At 43.0% G+C, this 17420-nt stretch overlaps 1 protein-coding gene across 2 annotated transcripts in view; it reads left to right on the top strand.

Annotated features, from left to right (window-relative positions):
* LOC115045220 (nuclear factor of activated T-cells, cytoplasmic 1-like) overlaps nucleotides 1-17420 on the top strand; it is a 58005-nt gene that overhangs the window by 17018 nt on the left and 23567 nt on the right. For both annotated transcript variants that reach the window (XM_029504799.1, XM_029504800.1), the window contains exons 5-8: nucleotides 1776-1948; nucleotides 2941-3081; nucleotides 11932-11987; nucleotides 13937-14069. In XM_029504799.1, coding sequence (XP_029360659.1) covers nucleotides 1776-1948; nucleotides 2941-3081; nucleotides 11932-11987; nucleotides 13937-14069 — 503 coding nt within the window. The remainder of the gene's footprint in view (nucleotides 1-1775; nucleotides 1949-2940; nucleotides 3082-11931; nucleotides 11988-13936; nucleotides 14070-17420) is intronic.

The raw sequence follows: 17420 nt of genomic DNA, 5'->3' as shown, positions 1-17420 counted from the left end.
ACTAGGGAGCAGTGAATTTATTGGACTGTGGCCCAGAACTTTTGTGTTATTGATAAAACCACTTTAAACGAGCATGGGCTTTGTGGCAAAGTTACCTCTTGCCACACAATAGATATACATTATTGTTATGGAAGTCCAATCGTGGTCCAGCAGTACCACAAGATTCCTTATATTGTATGATTCATGTTTTGGGATATCCTTCACCAGTTTCACCAGACTGAATTGATTCTGAGGATGAATATGATACTGAACACAATATGCAGTAGGAAGTTTCTTTAGCCATTTTGTCAGCAGCACAGATGGCAGAAAAAGAGGAGAGCAAGCTTTCTATTTCTTCCCCAACTATATGAAAGGTCAAAAACAAAGCACAGCCTTTGACTGTCTTTTTCCACTCAACTGTTAAACAGTCGCCTTGATAACATTGCATCCATCTTGCTGCTTGCACCTCAGCAATCATTCGCTCACTGTGTGGGATGCAGGCTGTCGAGAAGTGCAGTAAAAGACAGTTTCAGTCTTTCTCTTGTCTTCCTGGAAAATTCCTCATAGATGTTTAAAGTTGCACATTACTTTATGTATAATACAATAAATGGATTACTCTATACTCTACTGTAATGAATAAATGAAGATTTTAAATAACCTTTACAGTAAATACAGAATTGCTTTTAACTCACACGGTGAATGTTCTATAATATATATAACCAAACAATATAATGTCTGCCATCCAATCCAAACACTCCCTTGCTTGTATAGTCAGGGAAAACTAAAGTCAAATCTTCAATATTCACCATTGTGTATATATATATATAAGAACACTTCATGAACATATCAAACAAAGCTGATAAGGAGTGGGTAGTCTGTGATACATGTTATTTTCTCTTACTTATTCAAATTGTCCAAACCAAAGTCAAGAGGAAAATGGATCGGTATAAAACCTGACATTTACCATGTTCCAGGAATAGTGCCCAAATAGCTACCATCTAAAATAATTGAAATGCCAAACCATATCCCATTCGTATTCCTTTACCTTTTTTTTTTTTTTTTTTTTTTTTTTTACCAGCCACTCTCGTTTTATTTAAATTCATGAAAGGCCACGTCTGAAAATGAACACTTTTTCCACTGAGAAAAGGGAAAGAAAATTCTCCCTTTTACCTCCCAAATTGCGAAATGAAATAAATAAAGAGAGACAGCTTAGAAAGGGGTTTACTGCTACATGTGGCAATGATTAACAGAGGTTTAAGCCATAAACGTATGAAGAATATGACTTTGTATATGATGCCTGCCGCTGATGGGGCCATGTGTGATAGTGTTAAGCCATTGTGTGTCGGGTCCAAAGGATACCTCCTGAGAGCTGCTAATTCTTGGACCATTGTGACCCTTTAAAACTGTGATGTGAAGTCATTAATGTCCGGCTCCGTCTTTGATGACAAGCTGGATTAATAATGACGTGGTCATGCTCCAGAGAATCTCCAGTGCATGATTTGGAACACCAGCGGGGGACGTCATAGCTGGTTCTGATGCAGAGCAGCTCTGTTCTGTCTCTCAGTCTGGTGCTCAAATAATCACACCAGCTTTTGTCTATATCTTTCTGTTGAGAGTATCATTTCTTATCAAATATTGTGTCGGAAATATTTTGTGAATAATACAGTGGATTTGGAGTAGGTCTGTCTTCAAACCAAAAACACAAATGCATGGCTGTGTGTGTGTGTGTGTGTGTGTATAATAAAGAGAATGGTGTTGAATGGTGCTAATATCACCTGCCTCTGCCTCTGTCCTAGAATTGATTGTGCAGGGATCCTGAAACTTCGTAATTCGGACATTGAGCTCCGCAAAGGGGAAACAGATATCGGACGTAAGAACACACGCGTGAGGCTGGTGTTCCGAGTGCACATCAACCAGGCCAATGGGAGGACAGTGTCCCTGCAGACAGCCTCCAACCCCATCGAATGCTGTAAGTCTCGCTCACAGGAATAAACTCACACACTGGCGTGCTTTTTTTCATGTTGGCTTTCCATTTAAGCAAAAGGTGGCATCTATTGTTGTAATCCAATAAACCAAGCTTCTATTTTATTACTTGCTGGAGCAAATTCAATGCCTCTGCACCCAATAATATTTATATGATCAAAGCAATTTGCCAAGGCAGTAGATTGTGCATTGTGCATGATGCCAGTCACACGTGTTATCTACCTCAATTCGCATTTTATGACTGAGTGCACAAGTTATTGTGGTAAGACTGCCCCATTAGCACAGGTTCCACAAAGGTCATTCGCCAGCCCCAGTTTTGGCACAGCTCAATGAGTGCATTGAAAGAAACCTCTGTTTCTCTGTCATTTAGTTTTGTTCATAGGCGTGATGTTATTTGCACCCACTGAAGCCAATTAAAGTTACATGGTAAAAGGGAACTGGCATTACAGTTTATGGTCCAAAGTGGATGTTAATCCAAGTTGGTTTTTTTTATTTTTTTTATCCAAATCTTTTTAGTGTTTTCCTTAGCTCCTGCTTTAAAGCTATGCAAGTGGATAGCAGATATCAAATACAAATGAAATACAGATATGTGACAATAAATGTGACCATGGCTGCGAATCTGGTCGCCCTTTGCCAGAAGTCAAAAGTGAGCAAGTTTAGCACGTTCATAGAAAGCAGAGACAGGTGGTAGGTTGCAGGCTTCTTTATGGAAACTTATGAATACGCAACAGACTGTGAGATTATTGTTTTGAACATTTGTCTGCCTTTTTCAATGCCATTGAAAGAACAGTTGCTGGCTGAAATCTTTGTACTGAGGGGTCAGGAAATCATCATAATAAAGTTGATAAGCCTGTTTAGCCAGCCAAGTTTTACTGGCTGTGAGCTGGGCCTCTGATTCTTGGGGTGGATATAGATCAGCAGTGAGTTTATGTGGGCTCACACGCATATGTATGCATATGTGTTTTTTCCCTTAAATAGCCCAGCGCTCAGCACAGGAGCTTCCCTTGGTGGAGAAGCAGAGCGTGGACAGTTACCCCGCCACGGGAGGCAAAATGATGCTCCTGAGTGGTCTAAACTTCCTCCCTGACTCGAAGGTGGTGTTCGTGGAAAAGGCCCAGGGTAAGCTGCAGTCAACAGGCCATGCTGACTGTGTCTCAATTTCCCCTCTTAATATCTCCTTCAAAGTCTCTCCCCTTCTCCGCCTCTGTCGCATTTCCTCGGTCTCTCCTCCCGTCAAAATAAAGCAGGCCCCACCAGAGAGCCACATGTGGTGTGCATTAAGCCACCATATTTTTAACCAAAGCATATTTACATTTGCTGAAATTTCCATTGCCTGTTCACTGGTCCTCACCACAAGTTAAGGGATGAATCACAACCAGGGCATGTGCAACGACTCTTTCTCTCACTTTCTCTCTCCTCCTCGCTGTCTTTTCCGCCCTGACTCCCTTGCTTTTGATCTCATCTAATCCTCTTCTTTACTTTAGCTAGCTCCCTCGTCCACCCGTTATCTGTCGGAGACTCTTCCTTGCTGTTTTACTCACTATAGGTTCAGTGCTTCTTCTGTTTTTTCAGCCACATTTTTCGGCCAAGCATTTCCTCCCTGTGTGGGAGGGAGCAATAGTCAAAACACCGCTGATCAAGTTTGCACGAACGACCATTTCCCTGATTGCAGCCACTAAATCAGCGCAAAGGTCAAATGCAGCGATAACAGCGAAAGCCTGTTGAAACACAATGCTGCTGCAGCGATGATGACAATGATGATGAGCAACAAGTGATGAGCGATGAGAGGAAAAGATAAAAGTCTCATCGCCAATGGATTCATCCTCTATTAATTCATATTGTGAATATGTGACGTTGTTCATTCATCTTCAACCCCCGTTTCCGGCACGTGGGGGTTGTTGGAGCCAATCTCAGCTCACTCTAGGTGAGGGCGGGGTCACCCTGGACAGGTCACCAGTCTATCACAGGGCCAACACACAGAGACCAACAACCGCTCACACTCAGACCTACGGACAGCTTAGAGTCACCAATTAACCCAAACATGCCTTCTTCGGATGGTGGGAGGAAATCCATTCTCCACACAGAAAGGCCCCAGGCCGGGAATCGAACCTGCGACAGCGCTAACCGCTGCGCTGCCCGTTGTGATGTTGTGATACGATATATTAAAGATCATTTCTTGCTTGTCTCCACATCACCTCTTAAAACCAAATACACTTGAACATCTCAGTGGTTAAGTGAGAGGCAGAGGTGAAATGACAGGAGGTGGATGAATTTGGTAAAATGGGGTCCCCCCCCCCCCCTCCTGGCTTTACTTAGTCATGGAGGGGGATTCCCCTGGAGAGGAAAGCCCATTCATACACAACACCTTTTGCCTCTCCAACTTCTGCTATGTGATACTAATGACCCTTTCCAGGTTGTATTACTTCTCCTTTCTGCGCTCTCTTATTCCCTCTGTCTTCTACTTGGGTAGCTCATTTCCTCCTTTTTTTCTCCTTTCACTCCCACATTCTCCCTTCTCTTACCTCTATCTTCGATACCCGTTAAAGACATTAGGCCTTTGTGGAGCATTGCACTAGCGGGATCCCCATGCTCATGCCTGCCATGGACATTTTAGTGGTTTGTTTTCCGTCTCTGTGGTGTCAAGGAGAGAGAGAGAGTGAGAGAGAGATCGAAGGGGAGGTTGTCTGTCTACTACTTAGTCTGCTTTTATGTAAACTTTAATGACCCACTACTTCCAGGGTCTCCTGATTCAAAAAACCCATTACTTATAGACCTACACATTACGCACACATGCATACACAGGAACACATATATCACTCACTAATGGCAACTATCTATGAGCAAGTATGAGTGTGGAAAAGTACTTATGCCCCAAATATACAGCAAAATATGGTCTTTTGGCATTTTAATCAGAAGATCCTGCTGTTTCATGAAGTTTTTCTGACCTAACATTTCTCTGATTGTTGATTTAGAAGGACCAAAATGGTTTGAAGGAAAAAAGACCCCAATAAAATCATAATTATATTACAGATTTATTCTGTAACTTTGGTTTTATTTTCCTCTGGAAAAGTTCATGACTAAATGCACCCATGAAATACAGAGCATCACGCTGCAATAATTACCACTCACAGACATGCGTTTACACACATAGCAGGACACACACATGCACACTAACAGCCGAGGCGCTTTATGCAGCAAGACACCAATCACTGCTTTTGCCACAGTGGTGACAGCCATTACTGTTGCTGCCATCAAAGGTCACAACGGCTGCTTACTTTCCAAAATTGCCTCCAATAAACACCTTCCAGAAAATTCCACAATCCTGAGGAGCAACAGACGTTTTTTGAGAGTCCAGATCCAACTTGTGTGAATAATTATATACTGTTAAAATCCTCCAAGTTGAGTCAGAGCAAGATCACACGCAGCACAAAGGCCTATTAGCACAAATGAGATAGCCATAAATCATAATACATGCTTTATGAATTGTTTCCATTTGGTTTCACACGTTCAATGATGTGATTGCCTTTAGCACCAACAAATCCCACTGCTTGCTTTTGAATAGCCTGATTGAAAATAATGAGATCAGGCACCAGTTCACAGAGTGAATAATTCATGACATCACTTTTTAAGAGACTCTAGTTAAGTGATGACAACAGAGACACCCAAAAATATCTACAGTTCCTCTTACGAATCAGCAAGGTTCCATGTTCCCACATACATTTACAGTTGCTATAGGGATGGGGGCTGCTAGTGTCTTTCTTGAAAAGAGAAAATGATCAAAAAGAAACATCAAGTGAACTATGTGGAAATCAGCGATGCGGCTCCTAAATTAGGAAAAGCAAGTGAGGTTTTTGTCAAACTAAAGATGAATACATGAAAAAGCTAATTAGCTTGTTTCATTTTAAAAGGCAAGTCAAGTTTTTGATTCTTTAAAAGTAAGACACTTCAAATAGTGTTTCTAATGCTCATAAGGAGATATTTTTTTCAGCTTTGCGTACCAAGCCTAATTCTCAACCTTCTCCCTAGACCTTTACTTACAGCAGCTCGATAAGCCGATCAAATGGGAGGCTCCGAGCCTCTCTTCTATTTTTCTGATTGATGCAATAAAAATAAAAGAAGATTTCAGGTAAACACAGAGAGCAAGCCAATCCTGAAATACTGTATGTTGGGTCTGAGTGGGCTGGGCTGGAGGCATGGTTGACACTGGTGACTGCTTTGTTGTGACATCACAAACTTCCAGGCTCAGTTTCAGAATACAATCTGTCAATTTGTCTGCTGAGTGTGATACTTTCGCAGCATTAAGATAGAACTATTCTTTTGTCTGTTGTACTGTTGAATTATAGTTTTTCTCTGCCAATCTCTTTCATGTTGTTTTGGTTGTCTGTCTCCTCCCCCTGAGATGTCCCCAGTATCAAATGAGCAGAGCGCATAGCTGTTGCCACTATGGGAGACATAAATGCGCCTTGAAAAATAATTACTTCTACTTTTCGAAAGCCACATCCATCCCCACTGCTCCACTTCATCACCCACAGGATAACTGATGCAAACTCTCTGCATCCACTGCGTGTGCACGTGTATGTTTGTTGCCGCATTTGAGTGTATTTGTATGTGTCCCTACTATTGCTTTTAGCCTCCAGGCCTGTTTGCGTTGTGCAGTAGGAAGTGTTTTCAGTGAGTCAACCACAAGGGATTCTCTGTAGAAGTGTGGATCGGAAAAGCCAAGACCCTCAGAGGCTCGATGCAGAAAAGAGGGAGTGGAAGGGGAGAGGTAGAGGCAGAGGAGTGACAGAAAAAAGCAGAGCTTCCTTAGAAATCCGTCTTGTGATCAGATCCTGACCTGTTGATGCGGCTTGTTAAGTGAGTCCATTTTGTCAGGTCCCAACAGAAGGATTCATGTGCTCATCTGACTTTTATAGATAGGTTTTGATAGAGCTTCTGCTCCCAGTGTTTTAGTTCCTCACAGACAACACAAACCAGGGAGATCAAATTAATCAAACCGTAGCCAGATAATGATAGACTCAAGAACCTCAAGTCCACATTTTAGCTTCTACTGCAATGTAAACATTCCTTTCAACTGTGATCAGTGTTGACATCTATTTTTAATAAGCCATATCATTTCTTTCCTCACACAAGTGGAGAGTTATACCTCTCGCAAAGCCACAATGTGGGCATTTATGAAACTTTCCATCTGTTTTTCCATTGTTGTGCATGGTTCGGCTTTCTCGTGTCTTTTTTTATTCTGTGTATGTGTTTCTGTAGTGTCAGTTTTTCAGTTTGCCCAAACCGCTCTTTTGGCACAGGAGTAGGAAGACATACCTGGCGCACCTATCGCAGTGTGTGTTCTGGCTTGCCCTGCTTTCCATGGATGGAATGAGTGTTAGACACAGGGAAAATGGAGGAGAGACAGACAGACAGACTGACAGACAAACACAAAGGGAGAGAGAGAGTGAGCGATAGAGCTGGGGAAAGCCTACACTCTGACTCAGAGGAGAGGTAAGGGAATTCCCTGGTGAGTTGGATAGTTTTTACATCTGGCTGGATTGGAGTATTGCCTGGAGCTCGGCAGCACCACACGGCCTGGGCTGCAGCAGGGAGAAGTCTGGTCTTCTCCACCTCTGCTTCAGGCTGGTCCAGCTCACAGCCAAGACTAAGAGAACTCTGAGCTACAGTATAATCTGTAACATTAGGACGGTACGGTCCACAATAATAACCTTAGGCTGTTACTCTTGTCATGTGGAAACTCCTGAAATAGTTGGACTCTCATTCCTTAATAATTTGAACAATCCAGGCCTTACAGACTGTCATCTGTGGTGTTGGAGTTCATTCAGAGACTGTTTACACTTAGTAGAACGCTTTTACCTTGGGCAAGTCTAAACAAAAGACAACCTGGTCAATGTATTGTGCTTCTAGCGGTATGTCTAGACTGCCCTTTGGCTTTAGGCTGGAATAACATGTATAATCTTGGCTCCAAGTTCTACAGAGATGGCAGTAAATTCATCCTCCACCCCTGCTTTAGGCTGAAGATTGCACAAGTATGAGTCACAGTATCATGTATAATTACGGTGGTATATTAAACCACAATCAATGATATGGTATGATTTTAGACCTAGAAGGCAGGAGATCTCGTAGGGAAGCCATCTAGTGTGAAAATATGATCCTCACTTGACATCTCACCGTAAAATTGAGGTACTGCTACTCGTTTTCTAGGTTCTCAAGGTTCTGCTCTTTTAAGAGTTTTAGTGTCAGAGGGGAACGTTACAGGGTGAAGCCTATGTGAGAACCAAAACTTTCCCATTCCCTTCTAAAATGTTCTTCTTTACCCTTTAATGCTATGATTTATCAGCAGGCCATCAGCGCAGCAGCCAGTAGTGAGTTGTGTGCCCCCACTTTGGATACATCTTTCAAGGGAACTGGTTGGATCATAACTGTATTATAGCTGAAAGCGTTCTAGATGTGGCCTCCACCCTTTCCTCTGACTTGTCTAAACGTGTTATAGACATACAAGTGGTTCAAATCAAAGAGAGACACCCACCACATGATCTTTCAATATCACTTATTTCAACGAAATGTCAGTTTTTAGGATATTGTTTCCAATTTGACTGCAAAGAGTCAATGCACAAATACCAAATGTCCAACATGTATGTTCAGTTTTTAGGCTCAAGGTCTTGCTGCAACCCTATTCTCCAAAATACCAACGAAAGCAACCAAACGTGATGTCTTCCTTATGAATCATGTGCAAAATATAGCTCTTATTCAAATTTAAGCCCATGGAAGACTGTCTGTGGATGATTTCTACAGTCAGTGGCACACAGCTGGAGACTTGATAAAAGGCTGAAATTGGACTCCAATGGCCGCCATCCTCCTCTTGCCTGCACCCACAGGTCAAGTCGGCTCACAGTTTCCCTGTTATACATCAATAATAACTCACTTCCTGACTGTAAACCCATCACAAATCTACTGCCGGGCTATAATTTATACAGAACCCTCTTGATGCAATACAGACCCACATTTCTCCAGTTTCAGCGGTCCTCAGATTGGCAGGGGCCAGGTGCTTCAGGGGAAAGCAGCTGTACATCCTGGATCAGTCATTGGGGAATCTCTTTGGTCGTTTGGCTTTGCTCCTCACTGAAGAACAAAGTGAACATGAGTAAAAATCACTACAAGCATTTTCAGCCAGCAGCAGCAGTAGCAGCAGCAGCAGATTGGTGCTGAAACAGAAAATAAACTTGACATGTAAACAGGAAAAGAGAAAAAAAAAAAAAAAAAAAAAAAAAAAGCTTCTGAAAATCATCTCTGGAAAAGAAACATAGCTGAAGACTATTTTGCGGTTGCTTCACAAGACAACCTCTACAATTAAGCATGTGAATCATATTTTCCAGTCTCAGAAATATTTAAGCGAACTCTATTTGGGCAGTGAAAGTTGTTGTGCACTATTGGCTGTCAGTGTGAAAAGAGCAAAGTCAGTTCGAGGACAAAGGCGTGTCTCTGATATTTGTGTAAAAGTCAGTCACCTGATGGGAATGAAGTTGATTTAGAGCCATCTTTATCACCATCAATCTTCAGTCAGTCATGTTTGTGCAACATTTTCTACAACACGAACAGTGTTGTTGTGTTGTCACCATGCGCACCGCATTATGTGTTGTCACAAGCTGAATACTGAATAAGACTCCAAGAGGCGTCGTCTAAGATGGTGTTAGACATGGAGTCTAATTAACTGATGGATGAGTGCGTTGCCCTGGCTATCTGTGTTGGTTTTCGCCTTTGTGGATATCATTTGCTCAAGTGAGTCATGCAGAGCTATGGAGAGATATTTGGCTTTCTTTTTAGCACAAAGCCTAAAATAAGTCAGCTTATTCTTACTATATTTGTCTATGAGCCTCCATTTGAGCTCACCTTTCTCTGTTGAATGGATTATATCAAGACTTCTGCAGGCACTGCTCCCGTCCCACCTATTGTTTTGCTCTTCCCCATCTGATCATTCAAGCTGACGGCCAGAACAAAGGTAGCGGATTCTGTGGTTTGTGTGTGCATGTGTCTGCACCTGCGTATGTGTGTGTGTGTGTGTGTCTGAGCATTATGCGTGGGCGGAGGCTGCGTGAAGGAGGAGGTGTTGTCAGGAACAGAAGCTTTTTGCAGATGTTGCAGGGAAGAAGGAGTGAATGGAAAGTTCTGTGGTTATCAGTCGTACGGAGCTCTCTGACTCGCAAAGGTATGCCACATATGGCCCCATACCAACTTGGTTTCAGTTTTAATTGTGCTACGCCTGGCCAAGTAATTGTTTAGATGTTTAGGAAAAGAAAAGGGCTTCAGAGGTATAAAAGGAAGGTAGAGAGCGAGGAAGAGGAAGAAAAGTTTGAAAAACTTGTTTACTAGAAGAGGTTGATGTCGTAGTCTAAGGTTTCCCTCTTGGAGTGTCTCCCAGAGAAGAGGCGGGTGAGATTCCCTTTTGGTTCCCCTAGACGTAACATGAGGAACACTCATCTCTGTCTCTGTCTCTGTCGCTCCCCTTCCCTCTGACCTTCTCCCCATCTGTGCTCGCTCTAATTGCCCTTCCATACTCTCGTGCTTGCTTCACAGCGCTACGTGGGTCTCATTCTTTTGTGTATCTCAATCGCCTGCCACATGCACAGTGTCATTTCCGTGCCCCATGGCAGCTCTATAGGTATGTCATTTTGCCTCGCTCCCTCAGTCACCCACATCATCTCGGTCCCAGAAAGGCACATTTCTCCATATGCAACTCATATTTCCTCCAGTTCAAATAGAAAACCCTTATCTGATCCATCTACCGTCTGTTTTCTTCTTTCCATGAGTTTTAATATGGCTATTTTGGAAAAGAGATATCTACTGATGTTCACTCTGAATAATAAAGCTGACCACCCTCCCCATGACCACAGCTCACCAATAATAACCCAACCGTGACTGGGATCCTTTATTCTTTTGCTCGCTGCATGATGTGAAAAACATAATGCGTTGGCAAAAAAACAAGGGTTTTACATCTTCCAGAGCTGCTGGACTGTTTGGAAACTGACTCTGATTATCTTATCTGATGGCTTCCCATTCCAGAAGCAACGTGTAGCATTTCAGCAGTGACCATACTGACGTTTCAATAAAGGCACAGTTGCAGCAACAGCAGCGCACTCGGTGTCCATGCTATTGCCTCACATGGTGTGCCAGCGAGACAAAGGCTGTTCTGTGTCACTTCTATTTCTAACGGCCCTAATGAGTCACTGGCTCTGCAAAAGAAGAGGTGGAAAAAAAGAGGGGAAAAAATAAATAAATAAATGGCATTTTGGTTGGTGCTGATTGCCCTAGCAGAGGCCAGAGCTTAGCGAAGGTGTGGCATGAAATCACAGAGAAAACCCAAAGAATGTGAGCTGAGCTTCTGCAGGCTCCCACCAGCTGCAGTAGCTCACAGGCCCTTTTATTGCATGGCAGCAAGGGAAACCTCCTCACCACAACAAGATGGAGATGAGAAGAAAGAGAGAACAAATGAAAGCGGCTGTTTTTGGGTCTGTTTGTTTTTGTGTAATTTCACAGAGCAGAGTAAGAATAGAGTTAAGGGAGGAGATTTAAAAAAAAAAAAAAGGATTTAATGAAGTGACAGATATAGTGAAGAACCTAAGTGGTGATCCAGTCCCAGCTGAAGTTAAGCAGACACATTTTTGTAAACTGAATAACAATAAAACCACCGTTTTATGCTTTTTGGCAGTACAAAACGGCCTTAGAGAAGCAGCACATCCTCACACCTAAAGGGCTTCACATTTTTGCTTCACTAATTCAGAGATTGCCTGATCTTTAATTGTTTTAGCTCTTTCTGATCTTAAAGCTAATCCACTCCACCCCTCTTCTTGCCCACTCATTCTCTGCCTACGACCTGCAAATCGTATCATTAGCAGGTCGAAAGCATTAAAAATGGCTTGATTTATAATGACCCGTATTCAATCTTGTATTTTATTCTTTTCTCAATAGATGGGCATCATCTGTGGGAGACAGAAGCCAAAGTTGACAAGGACTCCATCAAATCTGTAAGTTCACCTCCACCGACATGACTCTTTGGAAACGCTCCTGCTTCCTCACCCCACCCTCCCTTAACGCTTTCTCCCTTCTCCTCCTCATTTGTCCCTTTTAATGATGTAATCTCGTCGAAGGCATTGCAAGTTTCATCACAGACAGCAATTATTAGCCCATGCAATCCTGAGAGGAATTTTCACAAAGTAAACACAAACTATCATATTGTTTTTGCACCAAAAAAAAAAAAAAAAAAATAACTAAAAGAAAAAAAAAAGAAAAAGAAAGGAAGTCACAGATTCCAAGCTGCCCCCAAGTTTGCCAGACATTAAGTTCACAGCAGGGTGTTGTGGTGGGGTGAATTGGACTTAAACACCTCGTCTGTGCTGGAATCGTGCAGCCTGGAGCAGCCGGGGCTGCTTTTCATAAGCGCCGCAATAAAGAAAATTGACCCGAGGGCTCATTTTTACTGACGTTCAGTTACACATTTGGATTGTGTTAATATACAACGGAGTGACAGGGAATTGTCAAGAGAGAGAATGAAGCAAATGTTGTTGCACATGTCCCAGAAAGCTGCCAGTGCTCTGGACTTAATTAAGACTTCACCAAGGTTTGTGAGATCTGTTTTCACTGTGGAGTGTAAAATACGGGGTCTTCACGAACCTGTTTGTTTGTGACATATGACAGTATGTTTTGAGAAGCTGATTCCTTTCATCAGTAGAGTAATAACCCCCCACCCCTTCTTTTCTTGCTAACTAACTGAGACAAATTAAGATAGCACAGGGTCTAAAATAAACCATGCATATTAGTGCTGCAACTTGGAACGTGTTTTTCTCCTTGTTGCTGCTGTTATTTCACTCAGGTAAATGACTTGGTTGCATCAGGAGGGTAAATATGGACTCTGGTGTCTAATTGGCCTGTAGGGCTGGCTGATGCGCTATGGCTAGAGTCCCAGATGTTGGAAAATTAGCAGGCGTGCAAGGCTTGGCCGGGGGCGGCGGCGGCGTGGGGAGGTGAGGTCGGCGAAAGACAAATACTACAGTGTGTTTATTTGGAGATATAACAAACAAATGAGAACAGACAGCGAGAGAGACCTGGCCTTCTTCTCGTGTCTGTTGCCACCAGACTACCTTTAAATGCTCCAGCCGTCCTTCCCGGCTTTGTTTTTATTGCTGTCCAGAGCGTGCTAACTTCCACTGGTTAGGCTGCAGAGAGAAAGCCATGTGCATGCACACTACTTAACACACTCAATCAGCCACCTGCATGTTTTCTTTTTCATCATCTGGTGGGCAGACTGGGGCTGAGAATGCAGATCCCTCAGCTCCAAACACCACCACCACCCCCATGCGCAGCAACGACCGACAAAAACCTGCTTCCTGTCCCAGTGCCCCATTCTGGCCTGTTTAGATCCCCACAAGAGTAAAAGCCATCCCAGGAATTAGATGGTAACACAGAGACAAATTCTCTCTGTGCGCCTCCCGCCCCAACCCATCCCCCTCATCAGACAGTCAAAAGCAGTTGAAAGTTCACATCCGTTCAGACTTGCCGAAGTCTGTCCTGGGATGAAGGGGGACAGGCGAGCCTCTCCACAGGAAGGGATGGCTGGGCAAACAAATAAGCTGGCTACCTCTCTGCTCTCGTGCTGCACAGGCACAAACCTAAAGCTCTGGGGTTTTCCTCAGAGAGAAACACGGGCACTGGACCAAACCTCACAGTTCAGACAAGCTCATTTAGACCAGATCCCAGTCCAGCCCTGTGGAAACAGTAAACGCAGTCCAGCAGCAAAATAAACACTGCAGTTGATTAATATGATGAAAGAGGTCACGTTACACAATTACCTTCGGAGAGTGACATGCAATCAGATGAGTGAAAACAACCAAAAGGCATTCTCTTTTTTCTGCTAGTGGGGACATCTGTCTTATCTCATCACGATGAAATATCTCACTGTAACTTATCTGCATTTTAGAATACTCTAGTTGTGGAGATCCCACCCTACAGAAACCAGAGAATATCCAGTCCGGTGCACGTTAACTTCTACGTCTGCAACGGCAAGAGGAAGAGGAGCCAGTGCCAGCGCTTCACCTACCTGCCTCCCAACGGTAATCATCATAAATCTTTCACATTTCGCACCTCACCGTGAGCAGTGGCCTTTAATGTGTGCTGGTCACTCTGAATTCATCACGTAGCGTATTTCTGCAGGTCTTGACAGTCATTTGCTACAGTTTGCCACAGAGCCGTCAACATGCCATGTGAAATCTGTGGCTGTATATCAGTCTGCGTTTTGTTTTGTTTTTTTGTTATGCCTGGCACCGCTCGGCTGTAGCACGCGAGTGAGAGCAGGAGAAGTGAGGTGTGTTTATTCTGTAGTGAGACCAGCGTTCCCCAACGATGAGGTGTACCTGCTGAGTGACAGAGCCTCCAAGTGCTGTTAATGTGGAGAAGTCAATCCCCCGGCAATCCAACTTTCACACCCCACGTCAAACAAAGCCCCCCTGGTTCACCAAGCGCACTCGTGGACGCACAAATACGTACTCACACACACACACACACTATGTAGTATGAAGATTGCCTTGGCCTGCCATTCATGTAGCAACCTGAAAACACAGGAATACCTCGGTGTGTGTTTATCATGTGTCCCTGGCCTCAGTGTTTATAGATGGCTTTCACATTGGAATTTGAGGAATGTATTAGTGAGGGTTTTAGAGAGAAGCTTGGCCCAAACATCACATTGTGAGCTATTGACTTTTCACAGCAGACACAGGTGACATATCAGCTGTGATATCGGTTTCAAGCATCCCACCAGAGGGCTGTTATTTTATCTTATTTTATCTGTATCCAAAAGAAGCTTGACTGAGCAGACATAGTCTCCTGCTGTCGGACTGACTAAAGCTCATGTGCCTTTTCCCCGGCACGACTTTCCCCTCTCCTGCACAATTCAAGTTGGGTGAATTTCACCACCCACATTGTCCCAGCCAGTTTTAAGACCTCCAACCAGAATCTTCCATTTTACAAGACTTGCCTCCCCTCCTTGATAACCAGTGAAATCCATTAGATCAAAAAGATGGTATCTTATTTTCATTGATCAGTGTCTAATGGGTCTAATGGTGCTGGGGTAGCATGCATTTTGTTTTAAATCTCCAGCTGTTAACAAGACGTGACATTTAAATTATCAGTAGATACATTTATGGCCAAGGGAGATAAGTGATAAGTGGGGTACTAGATGAAGCTCTAAGAAAAAACAGAGCAGGCCCCTATTTGGAGATGCCTGATTCCATGATGAACGAGTGCATTGTAAGCCAATGGACCAGTGTGGGAAGACTAGCTGTGGCCTTATACAGCATATCAATTTATTATATTGCACTGCAAGAAAGAACAAGATGTGTAGAGGCTTATCGGCCTCCACTATGCATCTCTAAGTCATTTCCCTGAGCCTAAACACGGCTTTAATTAAAAGAGGACTTGTTGTGTTCGCTCCTTCACCGCTGAGTAAACCACAAGTACAGCGTGGACCACACAGGCAGGGCCAACATCTCGTCAAAGGAGCGTAATTGACTCACAAGCCAAAGTGATCATGAATCACAGGATATTGGGTTCTATTTTGAGATTTAGCGAGCTTTTGAAGCAGACAGTTAAATATACAACACAGAATCTTTCTAAGATGCAAATATTCTGCATTTAAGTCAAAGAGTCTGGTATTACAACTCCGCTGGATAAGAGCTGAGGCAGAGGTGCTCTTGGTGCACAATCTCATTTCAATAAAACGCACCAAGCGCAGAGTTGCGACTTGCTCTGCCTAATGTCTATTACAGTCTAATCTATCATTACAGAGTTTGGGTTGGGTTGTAATTATAAATGAAGATAGAAATATAAATAGCAATAATGTTTTCTTTTTTCTTTTTTCTTTTTTGCTTTTTTTTTTTTGCTTTTTCTTATTTTTGATGGTAGCTGGCTTAGTGAAGAATGACTGAAGCGTTCACAAAGAGCACGGTATAAAGGTTATAATCAGTGTAAACAGAGGCTCTGTGCTGCAGGTGACTGCGATACTTTCAGGGTTTCAATAGAGCAACAAAGACAAGGAGGAAATTCAGCCGAAGCTGTTTGCTTTTGAGGGTTTCAGTGTGTGTGTCAACACTGAGAGAAACAACCAGCGCTGTACTCGCGGTGGGCTGGAGAGAAGGACACCCACACACTCACATACACACATGCACAAACACGCACACACAAAAGTTGTCAACACCTTTTTTATTTATTTTTTTTTAGCTCACTTGTATGAAAAGACTTCCGGCCCGCTGTCCCACTTCAAGCACAGTTGTGGTCACTGACGCTGTTTAGAGAGAACATTTCTTTCGCACTCTGGTGTCTGTTTTTCTATAAAAAGGCAAACTCTAAACCTTAAAATAGCCACAGTTGTTTGAAACACCGGAAGGATGAAGCAAATACTCTCTGGGACACAGATGCTTGTGAAAACCACCTTGATTTTCCATTAAGGTCATGTGACCAGCTTGTCATTCTTTGACGCTAATGCAAACACAGTCAACACCTACTACTGTGGTCGCATTTCAGGAAATAAATGCATAAGAATGTTGAGCTACACGTTTCCCTCACTTCAAACCAGACGTGCCATTTCAATAGAGATCTTTATCTTCTCTTAGCCTGGCCTTCACTTCAGAATTATAACATATTGTTATCAGATGAAGTCCGCAGTGGAAAAAAGGAGCCACTTTCACTCTTTACAGGCAAAGATAAGCTTGAGTGATATGAGTGGAGGGGTGCTGTGGACATGTTGAAATACTGCCATAATAATGCATTGCGAAGATAAAACAGGATCTAGAAATTTGACCTGTGTAGTGCAGTATGTCACACATAAGTCAAGTTTCTTTGTGAATTGAACAGTCCTTTAGTTGTGCTTCAGTGAACCCTTACCTTTCCCAAAATATGAAATTTACAGAATATTTTACTTTAGGTGAAATATAGAAAATTTATACAAGAGTTCAGAAAAACTTTTTTGCTGCTTGTTAGTTATTGAAAAAAAGCTGAAGCTGTCTTCAGCCAGTAGACTGAGCGGAGATTTGCTGTTGAGATATACCATCAGCAGCATTTGTGGTTCCAGCCTAAGTGCCTGTCTGTGATGCTGAGATGTACATACAGTACAAGTGTCCTTGTCTGGCTCCCGGAATGAGCCCTGCTTTTCCAAGCTCCCTTCCAATCATTCTTGCGTGAGTAGAGACGTGACGTGTTGCTCTTCAAATAAGAAACAGTTTTCACCGACCACATTAAACAACAAACGCCAAAAAAGTGTTGGCAGTGACCAAAGCTGGAGCGAAGAACTTCTCGGAACCCCTTTATTTTTACAGGCCGTTTGGAGATTCCTCTGTAATATCAAATTCTATTCTTAACGCAAACGGGTGGCAACTCCCCCGACTCCACTGGTTTGTGGTTGGAGTTGGAGA

The sequence above is a fragment of the Echeneis naucrates genome, chromosome 6 (genome assembly GCF_900963305.1).
Source record: "Echeneis naucrates chromosome 6, fEcheNa1.1, whole genome shotgun sequence".
Lineage (NCBI taxonomy): Eukaryota > Metazoa > Chordata > Actinopteri > Carangiformes > Echeneidae > Echeneis > Echeneis naucrates.
Note: the sequence above shows the minus strand (reverse complement) of the source record. Positions and strands in the feature narration are given on the sequence as shown.